The sequence below is a fragment of the Electrophorus electricus genome, chromosome 1 (genome assembly GCF_013358815.1).
Source record: "Electrophorus electricus isolate fEleEle1 chromosome 1, fEleEle1.pri, whole genome shotgun sequence".
Lineage (NCBI taxonomy): Eukaryota > Metazoa > Chordata > Actinopteri > Gymnotiformes > Gymnotidae > Electrophorus > Electrophorus electricus.
Genome location: NC_049535.1, coordinates 33,595,565 through 33,607,567, shown reverse-complemented (window position 1 = coordinate 33,607,567; position 12,003 = coordinate 33,595,565). Strand labels below are relative to the sequence as shown.

The following is a 12,003-nucleotide window of genomic DNA, read 5'->3' as shown; positions in this document are numbered from 1 at the left end:
AGAAGCTGAACACGACAGAGGAGGAAGCATGCACTGGAAGCTCTTCTTCCACTTCCTGCTCTGTGCTTTGCTTACCGTGCCGTGGACATCTTAGGGTCCACAGCACAGGGTTCAAGCTGTATAGCCAACAGCTTAATTCCAGGAACTGAGCAACCCTTCAGGTTTTGTGCTCTGTCCCCAGCCTTTTTTGCCCATCCAGGAGACAGCGAAGAAACACTATTATCATCTACAATATTACAGGTTTATTTAGGTCATGTATAAATATACGTGCCACACGCTAAATTAAGAAGGTATACAGACTGCCACTTTTTACACAAGTTTACACACAGTGACTCCACTTTACACTTTACACAATAAATTTACATTCTCACACACAAAACATACATTCGTTCCCAGGCATCTAAGAAAGACGTGGCTGCGACGTTCATTTTATGTCGCGTGTTATGTCGCGTACACTTTTGCTGCTTTGCCCAACCGTATTGTGCTTGTTTACTCATTTTTCCTTTCCTATTAAGTACCAAGCGCATCAGTCATCTGAAGTGAGCACTGCCGGCTCTAGCGACACGTTTTCCTCGCCAAGCTTGTGCGGGCCCACGGCCACCTGACCCGCCCCCGCCGTACGCCAGACGCAGCCTGGAACGGGAGAGGCTCCCTGAGCAGGCGCCACCACCTGCTCGCTCTGCGGCAGGCTGTAGCGATGGAGCGCGCTAGCATTCTGACTGACCCTGGCATGACCCTGTCTCCTTGGCAACAGAATGTGGAGGTGCATCTCTGGGGATTATGAGAAGAGGTGTGTGTGTGTGTGTGTGTGTGTGTGTGTGTGTGTGTGTGTGTGTGTGTGTGTGTGTGTGCGTGTGTGTGTGTGCATGCGCGCGCACGCCCATGTGTGCATTTACACATGCAACAGGCAGGGCTTTGCTTTGTTTCATATTTTTAAAAGCAGCACACCAGTATTACATGCCAAAATTTTATTGCCAGCAAAACTTTTGCAAAAGTGAGCTTTGTTTTATAAAGCAGAAATGTGAAGGCCTGCTAGCGAATCCCTAAGATGTTTACACCAAAAGATGTGCCTTCCTCTCCTGTACAATATCAGTCTGGTCCTCCTACCATTTTAAAATGCTGTAGGAAGATGGAAAAAGGCTTTTTTTTCCCTGCCGTCTGACCCGCTGTGACTGTTTTCACCCACAGACAACACGCACCAGGAACTGTGGCAACACCGTGACTCTGAGTCAACACAGAACTAGCAGCTCGACCACAGTAACAGTGGTGGGCAGCTTCCAGACTGCATGTTCAAATTCATATTCTCCACAGCTGAAAAACAGACCAGTGAGAAGAACGAGCCTGATGTGATGTGCACGACCTGGCCGTGACGACAGGCCCGCAGTGCTCGGTGTTACAAAGGCACTAGTGCCATCAAGAAAGAGGAAACTGGGGAAAAATAAGGCGGCAAACTGGAGTCGGAACTCCCCAATCAACACCGTGATACAGTACATAAAAAATTATTTGTACCAATTAAATATACAGTACTACTAATTACCTACATGAATGTCACGAGTAAAATAATCTTCAGGATGTACTTTCTGTACTTCATTTGTTTAGAATTTTCAGACTCTTTAAAAAAAAAAATATCCTAATTTTTTTCTCTTTAGAATAACGTATACACCTGTCACATCTTATGAATTAAAAAAAAACAAAAAAAAACAAAGGTGATCATTTCAAACCAAAACCCAAAAGATGCCACAATATGCCAGATAACGTCTGTTAGAAAAGTGTTTTCCCCTGAGATTGGCCAATATAAGGTCTGAAGGCTTCAGTGAAACCTGCAGATGTTCTACTTGGCGTCGACGTGCTTACAGTGGCGCCCGTGGCCCAGTGCGCTCCTCTGAGGCCGCCCAAGGCGGATGAGGCGTGGGAGGTGCGCCCAGGAGTAGGCCAGCCGGGCGGAGACCAGGTCCAGGGAGGCGGGGCTGAACTCCACCCACAGGTTAGACGGCATGGGCTCCTCGGCGAGCTTTGGCATGGGTAAGGCGAGTGAGTCGGGCAGAAGGCCACTGTCCCCGCCGAGCAGGAGGTGCAGCAGAGCCCTGTTCTGAAGACTCTCTCTCAGACAGCGCAGCAGGTCCTCCAGTCGGCCCACCAGGTGGCGCTCTTCCCAGACCTCGGGGGGGGTGCTGAGGAGCAGGCGCAGCCAGGCCGTCTTCAGGCTGTAGGAGGAGAGCACCCCCCTCCACTCGGCGCCCGCCTGCTGGTCCAACGCTTGGCCTCCAAGGTCCCGCACCTCCTTGAGCAACTGAAGGCACTTCAGGTGGCAGGAGCTGGGAGGCAGCCTCCCTTTCAGCCATCCCAGCAGCCTCTGCTCCTGCCTGGGGAAGTAGGCGGTCCACAGGTCCTCCCCTTTCCGAGCCCCGGAGGCCGGCACCAGGTAGGCGCTGTCTCCGAGCGGCAGCGCCGGGATGAGACGCACACCCATGGAGATGTGGCAGCAGACGTAGTCGGAGCGGGGCGCGAGGCGGAGGTGGACGCGCTGGCCCTCCCCGAGGGAGAGGCTGAGGGAGCAGCGCTCCTCAAAAGGGAAGCGCACGGTGGCCAGGCAACGCTGCGAAGCGGCGTAGAACCAGCGCAAGACAGAGTCCGGGCTCAGCCTGCACGAGTCCGCCACGCCGTGCGAGCGCAGGAAGCCCTCCGCAAACCCCCTGTGCCGCCGCGTCCACTCGGTCCGCCGGGGCGTATCCAGCGTGACCAGCGGCGCCCCCCCCCGGCCTGCGGCGGGACTGCGGGGCTCCAGCTTGAGCCCGCGAGGCAGGCGCAGTGGCACCAGGATGTCGAAGCAGTCGGGCGAGCCCACCTTGTGCTCCTCGTACGAGCTGCCGATCTGGACGAAGTCCCCGCGGAAGGCCAGCGAGGACTCGGGCGGAACGTCCGCCCGGCCCACCCTCACCAACTCGCCCACCAGCTTGGCCACATGGGCTTTGCTGTGACCCAGCACGTGCGGGGAGAGACGCACGTGCTTCTCGAAGTGCTCCTCCAGCATCTCCCGCTTAGGAGGCGCCGCCCTGCCAACGCCCGACTCCGCCGTCCTCCGGGGGCGCTGTCCCGCCCGGCTGCCCTGGACCGAGCAGCACTTGACTATGATGTAGCAGAAAGCGAGAGCCAGCAAAGACTTGACCAGCAGGACGGCGCCAGGCCCCGCGTCGGGACAGCCGTCGTCCCGCTGCTCGGAGCCTCGCAGGACAAAGTGGAACAGGAGTAGCAGCGCGCTGGCGAGGCAGGCGGCCAGGGGCCAGAAGACCCTGAGGTTCAGCGTGTACACGCTCATTGTCATCTTCCGGGCCGGGTACCAGGGGTGGGCAAGGCCATGCTGAGGTGAGGTGAGCTGAGCCAGCCTCCAGCTGCTCCCTCCCTCGCTCACCAGCTGCGTCCCGCCCCCGGCTCCGCTCAGCGCAGGACGGGACACGTGGGAGTCGGTCGTCCAAAGATGCCGCGCGTACGGACGGACGGGTGAGAGCTGATGAGAGGATGTTTGAAAATCCTCCCTCTTCTATGGCAAGCCCCGTGCAAAAGGCGAGAGGACCAAGCGCGGTGTGTCTGAGCTCAGAGGAAATGCCAAACTCTTGAGAGAGGAATTTCTGTTTAAGCAAGAAAAAAAAACAGTTCTGCTCGGAGCCGCACTCCGTCCCTCCCCCTTCGAGCCGCCTCTTAAAGTGACACACAGAGTGAAAACTCACTTCCTAACTTTTACTTCTAGTGATCAGTGGACTTTTCTTTCAATTTTTTTCAATTTTTGTTTAAAGATAAAAAGACAATGACAATCTCTTTCTGTTCTTTATTTTAGCACAAGAGTAACAGAGATGACGCTGACTGGACACTGGACTGGTCCATTAAAGAGTTAAGACTTAAAAATAGTATGTGGTTAGTAAGGCAAGGTAGGGTATTACTGTTTTTACTCAACACACTGTAAAGTACTGAGAAATAATTAGAAGACATGACGTCAGCGAGGCAGTGGCCCAAGTAAACTAAACAAAAACTCATTCAGCACTGAGAACCCCCTACACACACCCACACACACACACACACACACACACATGCAGGCAGTCTCAACATATGCCCTACAGTATGTTCCCAGCTCCTGTACTCAACTCATCTGATAGCAGTACTCGAGTTCAGCTTGAGTCCTGTTTGACCCCACGAACCTGAATAAGAACTGACTGCTACAGCTAGACTGACCTCTGAGGTCTTTACATGGAGATGTCAGATTTTCACATTACCATGGCGCATGCTGTGGCCGGTGAAGAGGTCTGCTTGTTCGTCAGACACTGATGTCACAGAGCGCTATGTACACAACGTGATATTCTTCACTGAGGGCTTTGGGATGGTCATTCTGAATTCCTCGCTCAGTACTCTCATTGTCTTCATATGAAATTAAGCAAAGTACTACTATGGCTCCTCCTACACTTACAACTGGCTCGTCAGTGCAGCAAAGCAGCCAATCGGAGAACAGCAGCCAGCTTGGGCAGGCGCACCGAGCTCGGCCGCGTTTCCAAACAAGCCCTGGCCACATCACACGCAGACACCTGGGGAGAAAGATCACAGATGTTCACAGCACAAAGGCACATGGAGGGGAAGGGGGGCGCCCCCGGACCCCGTGGGTGTCACATTCAAGACGCTCTGCAGAGCTGCAGTCTGCTACCAGCACGAGAATACCGGAGAGACGTGGATCAGCGGCCAGGCAGCTGCAGCAGGAAGGAAGTGCTTATTCTAAGGGAGCCTGAAAAGGGCACACGCAGATCTCGTTACGCCCATGCCTCTGCAGACCTCGTATCAGGTCCTTATCAAACTCTTTCAGCTATTCTGATCTCGGCGGCCAGTTCTAAAAATACCCGGGGTGTTGTAAAAGCGTTCTACGGTGCGGCTACCAAATACATGCCACTAAAGAGAACAGTCACAAAAATGGTTTCCATAGCACCTGATATACTACTGGACTCTAAGGGATCGTGTGGTAAACATGTTGCTCACAACAACAACAACAAAAAAACAGCAACAATAAAAACCAGACCAGTAGATAGAGTCTCATGATCACATGATCCATCAGTGCTGTAGCCACAGTAGCAGTCATGTGCAGAAGCAACAAATGTAAGACCTTCATCTAGAAATGGACAACTAGGCAACTTCATTAGTCTAGGAATCGACAACTAGCCACACAAATGGAATTAACAACCTGACAAATGAACCTAGATATCTGGACACTTAAATCTAAGTCGTCAGCTTGACAAGTAACGTGAATTACTGTAAATGGTTGGTCAACTACCTAATAAATACTAAAACCACTGAAATCTGTAAATTATTTTTTATTTAATAAACTGACTGCTGTGATTCGTGTCTATAATCCACAGCGTGTGTAAAGCAGGACTGTGCAGCTCAGGTCCCGGACGGATGGACTCGGCACTGTAGAGGTCTAAGACCCTCACTTTTAATCATGGAACAAGTGACTGGCTTATGAGCTGCACCAGATGTGCTAAATCGGAAGGAACGCTCAACTCCATGGTCCTGTGGTGGGGCCTAAATCTGGCAGTTTCCTTAAACCTGTGTGACTTGTGTCATTTCTGTAAACACGAGTCAGCCCCCTGTGGAATCTGGATAGGGGGAAGAGTTTATCAAATACAGGCAGGCCGACTCCCACCCCCGCGCCAAGCAGAGCAGTTACTAATGCCTTTCAAATGACTCAATGGCCATGAAGCAGGCCAGGAGAAGCTTCCTGCCCTCATTTCCATGGTCAAATTACGCTGGAGGTCCAGGCATCCCTGGCAAACACCACACAGATGGACTTGTCAGGTTTACTGATACACTGAAGACTACAGATACTCTAAAGACTATAGATAAACTAAAGACCACAGATAAACTAAAGACTACAGATACACTGAAGCAAAATCACCAGTGTTTAATAAAGATCTGCAGGGTTCATTTAAGTTCAGCTGAAGAAAATAACACTTTAAGATTTTAATAACACTTCATTTCAACACACACATTAGTTTGCAGAACTGCACGCAATCCTGCCACTCTACGTGCTTTCCTTCATGTAGGGCGTACAGTGATCTGGGATCAGATAAATAGTATGTAACCGTTAGTTACACTGGGATTGCATCAGTCAGACTCTCACTCAGAGTGTACACCAGCTCCGCCCCCTTTTATAAACCGCCAAATCCAGCTGACCCGAAGCCAGTGTGGCTACTGGAGCCGTCAGGGCATCAGGGACAGGGGCTCAGCGTGCAGCCTGCCCTCTCTTATAACCAGTCTTGTTCGGCCCTTTTCAGCCAACAACTGGTGCATCGGTCCCTTGCACTCCACGCATACTATAAATAAATATACTTGCAATGGTGTGACGGACCACGTGATGCTAAGGTTACAGCCAGTTTTTAGTGTGGATGTGTGCAGGATGGGTGCCTGGAGCGTCCAGGCTGACCCGGGGGTGGGCCGAGGACACACATGCCGGCCTGGGGTCTCTGAGGACCACACGCTGGCTGCGTGCCCCAGCTCCGGAACTGGCACTCCTGTTAGGTCATGGGAACCTAGAGGGGACGGGGAGTCATCTCCCCCGGACAGCCCAGCCAGATGCTCCCCAGCGTTTGGTCTCAGACACAACCACACGCGCGGGCTCGTATCGTATGGAAACGTGTTAGACACGGCAGGCATTATTGCTTGAGAAACAAAACATCAAAAGGCACCAGATTACTGGTTTGTGAAGAAGCACTTTTTCTACTTTTTCATACTGAACAGACTGAAATATAATATATGAGAGAGAGAGAGAGAGAGAGAGAGAGAGAGAAAGAGAGAGGGAGGGAGGGAGGGAGAGTGGGTGTGAAAGAGTTATTCATTATAATACACCAAAAAGATTTTGTACTGGATGAACTGGCACAGGTTTACCTACAAACAGGCCTTGCTTCTAATTCTATGGTCTCAAACCTACAGTAAACCTTTGCCTTTGGTTTACATTATAGCTGCTGTTGCCAGTCCTTCTTGAAAACTACTCTTTTTCGAGCTCTTTTTAGATTTTCCTTTCTTTACAAGTATAGCTGTTCTAGAACAATAGAGGTTTTCATTGCAAACAAAGCAATTCAGAGTGCGACAGAGTCACTGAGCCAGCTGGGTTTGCCGATCACACTTCTGTCTGTAAATTTGAGGAAGACGCCGTGTGCCCAACACAGTTTAGGAAACTGAGCCAAACAGTCACTGTATTGCTTACATCCCTCACTGGGCTCTGAAATTCCCTTTCAACTACTAAACTGTGGTGTTTCACCAGCACATAACTGTACTGCAGGCTCCAGTAGATATGCTGTATTTAAGTGCAGATGTGGCGGCAGTTCTTAAGATGGGTTATGAAAAGGGTGTTCTCATACTGCCCTCTAGTGTTGTAAAATAGAACAACAGCTCCACTTCTTGTTATTCACTTCTGAACTGAGTTAAGGTTCCTATACGCCATGAACACTGCAAATGCACTGCAAAGAAAGGTTCGCCCTGTCTCTTATTGACTACAAACAATGTACAAAAAAAAAATAATTATCGTTGGTCTAAAAAAAAGAAAAGTCTCTAACTGCAGACATTAGAGGTTATTCATCATATTAAGAGAGGATTCATCATATTTGTAACAATGAACAGCAACAATAAAACTTCTAAAGCAGATTCTAAAAGCAGTAATACATGAACAGTAGTACATGAACAGTAGGACTAACTGTATTTTATTTTTATTAGATCAAGCCAGCAGTTAGAATTAATCGAGCCCTTGCAAAGCAAACCATACATCAGCCATTTCTCCTTTTTTAGTTTTTGACTTTGTACAGCTTTTACAATAAAATTATATAAAAATGCTACATATGCTTTATTTTGACTTTAAGAAATGCAGAAGAACAGTAATTGGTTATGTATGGTTTCTTACTGAAGGGCTCAGCTGGCATTTACTTTTAGAACCTGAACTTGTCTGCATCGGGTCCCCATCTATCACCATGGAAACCATGTTTTTCTTGCTAAATTGTGCTTAAATATAGCAAAAGTGCATAAATTAAATATCCTTAAATGAAAGTAGTGGAGAGGGGTGTCTCTTATTCTGTCCCTCCCTCTCTGTCTCGCTACATAAGTAAAAGACAAAAACAGTTCCCTTATTAAAGAGGAAGTCTTTAGCATTTTTAGCAAAAAAGGGCCACTCAACAAAACGCTTGCCTCTCAATGCAGCCCATTCAAAACAATTTTGGAAAGTTAGCAAGTCGCTGTTACCTACATTGTAATTCAGAGGGTGAATATCCTTAAAACAGAGGACATGAAAATCAGAGAAGAAACTGAAGCTCTTGAGAATTAGGCGTTGATTCTAAAAGTGCTAAGGCAAATTCAAAAATGATTTCAGCGGTATTTGAATACTACTGTAATTCAGCACTTCTTTTTTGTTTTACTGCTAATAGCACCCCCTGTGGACACATCTGCTAAACGCAAGCGAGCGACAAGAGAGGGACATGAGGTCTCCTGTCCACTAGCCAAGACGCTGGCGATTACAAAGTGAATATCTGTAACAGCAGAAGACAAGAAACAGTCGCAGGCCCCACATATATAAAGCTACATGACTCTACTTTTTATTGTTACGCATGTCAGCATGAGTCTTTTTATTGTTACGCATGTCAGCATGAGTCACATCTACGGTGTGATCGGCAACGCATAGAACTGAACGTGCTGTCTTATTTTAGCATGCACTCGTGTTTCAGCATACATGTGCGTTCATGTGATTAACCACCCACCTAAAAACTTTGAATAACTTCTTGATATCTTTTTTTGCAGTCCTACAAATAATCCTTGTTGGATTTTTGAACCGTCAACAGGGACTTGATGACACCAAATATCTCCAGCTAGAAACAACGACCCCTCTGCCATATTTATCATCGGGCCAGTTTCAGCTACATTTCTAAACACCATTTTCTGCGTGCAGGCCAGTCATCCAATGAGCAAAAACTCACAGATGTCTTGATAACATCCTAAAATAAGAGGTTTATTACACATCCCTACACTACAAACACTTTGTAAACTCCAGTGTGTGTAATGCAGTCATTGATCCGCATACACATGATGATACACAACTAAAATTAAGGTTCAAGGCATCAAAACTGGTTAAAGTAAATCTGTACGCATGTGATGGCCAGACTGACTCAGGCGACGCTGAGTGCCAATGGGGAACCTGCTAAGCGTAAAGTTGGCACCTCCAGACGCGAAGCCGCTTCGAAGGTACCGCCGTGTGTGAGACCAAGCCGCAATCTCAAGAACTAGGCGCTAGTCTGTTCCTGCTCTTAAAACTTCAGCACTATAGCTTCTCCTAATACGTTTAGCAAGTTTGTGGATCTCACCTTTTTAACCCCAGTTGACGCCTGTTGACGCCATCGTGAACTCCGCTACCACATACTCATCAGTTTAGCCCTAATAAACACAAAATAAAAATAGCTTATTGCTTACTTTGACTGACAAATTCCCTTGCAATGAAAAAACATATATCAGCCATTTCCCCCTTTTGTGTAAATCAGTTATTTTAACTTTTGTGCGATATTTAATATTATATTAAAACGCTAATTATGCTTTATTTAGACTTACTTTACTTCATCCGTGTGGACATTTAAAAATAAAACTTGCAATAATGCTTTATATTATTTTTATTTTGTAGAATGCAGAAGAACAGTATATGGATATGTATATATGTAAGGGTTCAAATGTTCTTACTGAAAATACAAATATTACGTAAAACCATTTATGGGTATATTTTTCATCACCACTTTTACATCCACGCAAGTGGTTTGATATTAGCCTTAACTATCTTCTAGCATTAGCACAGAGCTAGCAACTTTACCTATCCTTCAAAAGAATGGCTGGGTTTGGAGCTGCGTTACCTGGGACCTCAAGTGTGGAAACGTTACTGAGACCAACAGTTTTTCAATTAGCCACAAGGAAGAGGGCAGCAGGAATGAATATGGGAAGCGTAGGCACTGAACAACGAACAATGGTGTAGTCAGACAGATGAGTGTCTGGAAAGGTCTCGGCCCTTGTGGGGAGTGTGCAGAATAACCTTGTTATATCAGGATTATCAGGATCTTTTCTGAGTGTGCCGTCCCCAACTACAGAAGACCAAAAGATAGGAATGTTAGATTTTTATAGACCTGCAAGAGAGCAACATTAAGATTAATATGTTAAGATTAATGCAAGCAACATTAACAGATTATATTATAACATTATTATAATATTATAACATTAACAGCAACGTATTCTCGGCGGATGAGCCTTTCGTGTAGTCTGCTGATCACTTTGCACAGGGACAATATTGAACAATATTACTAAGTACACAGCGTAGATCTCAACACGTTTGTTGTTTGAACGTCAACAGGGGGCAGCAGGGAAAGGAAAAGAACAATGATACTATAGTTCTTCCCAAAGTTTGATGTTTCAAACATGGCGGATTTCGTAATTCTGCATTGTTTATGGACACTAAAAAGTGGAGAGAAGCTAAACACCAGCATCTGCAGCGAACGCCCTACTGACAGGCAAGATGGTTTTCATAAGTGCCTGTGTCATAATTCCATTCTCAAGATTGTCTCCTATATGTCGTGCCAAAATCGCAGGCTTGTGGTTGGTCATTTTCTGTATCAATGGACTGTGTCAAAAGTGTGAAAAGACCCTGACGGTGTGTGACACTACGTTTACATTTATGACGTTTAGCAGACGCTCTTATCCAGAGCGACTTACAAAAGTGCTCTGTAATCTACTCATAGAATATATGATAACCAGTACTGCAGGTGAGAGTCCAAGATACCACTGACTAATGCTACATACTAATGTACATGACTAATGCTACATACAGTCAACACTGATACCTAGAAAGAATGACAAAGTAAACATAACTGCAATACCAAAGCATGGAGACTAATCCACTGCTGACTTGCAAAATGAAAATTATGTTACCAGACCAGATCATGTAGTTAATGACAATTATTTAAGGTTGTCATCACTGATCAAATGTTCGGGTAGACGGATCTAGTATAGCCAACGTCACTTAAAGCACCAGTACAACTCTGGTGTATTTTCAACAAATTGACAAACAAATGGGAGCAAATAAGTTTTTTTCTTCAAGAGATATACAGTATCTTGATACGTGAGGGCTTGTGTTGGACATTTATTTGATTGTTTTCATACTAAGGTTTTTTCCAGAGCCAGAAAAAAATGTTGCAATCACACTTGCTCTATGTGGCAAGTGTGAAAGCGTTTTTTGGACCCTGATCCTCCTGACTTCTTTGGTCTGGAATTCATTTAAAGCAAACACTTTTGCTGCTTGTTGCATGAGCTATCCTCTCCTGGCATGTGGCGCTGCATGATTGGCTTATTTTAAAATGTGACTGTTTCAACTCATCACATCACAGTGGCATGAAACAATCGCAGTGTATTTCATGTAGGCTGGTCGAATTATAGTCCCACATTATCACTATTATGCATCAGTATATACCTAATAAAGCCACACTTATATGACTGGAACAAGGTTATATCTAATTGTTATTTCTAGAACAGTAAATAGAGAAAGTGTATGAAGATGTAAAATTACATTACATTATATACACCAGATCATGTTCTAGCCTAGGCAATATTAACATGGGCCTGTACAGACGAAACATCAACAGTTCTGCAGATATTGTGAAGAACAAAAGGACACCATCGCAACAATAAAAACAACTATATAACTTCATAGAAAATGTTCTCGTTCATAGAAAGTTCTTTATTTGCTGGCTCATGTCTTCAAAACATGCGATAATTTTCATCGCAACCGGAGCTTAATCAGTGACAACTGATCAAAGATGAACTGAAAGCTGAGTGAGAGGGCTCAAAGGCTGCTAGCCTGCTCTCCGAGGAGGAGGATTATTTATGCATGGAACAGGTGATATGCTTGGCATGTAAGCCTAAAATAAAGTGAAAAGAAAAATAAAAGTATGACAGGTTCAG

At 46.2% G+C, this 12,003-nt stretch overlaps 1 protein-coding gene across 1 annotated transcript in view; it reads right to left on the bottom strand.

Moving 5' to 3' along the window:
- The window catches only part of syt17 (synaptotagmin XVII), a 19,761-nt gene extending 16,233 nt beyond the window's left edge, over positions 1–3,528 (bottom strand). Inside the window, exon 1 of the mRNA XM_027015700.2 lies at positions 1,855–3,528. Within this exon, the coding sequence (XP_026871501.2) occupies positions 1,855–3,322 (1,468 nt within the window). The 5' untranslated portion in view covers positions 3,323–3,528. The remainder of the gene's footprint in view (positions 1–1,854) is intronic.
- Between the last annotated feature and the right edge of the window lie 8,475 nt (positions 3,529–12,003).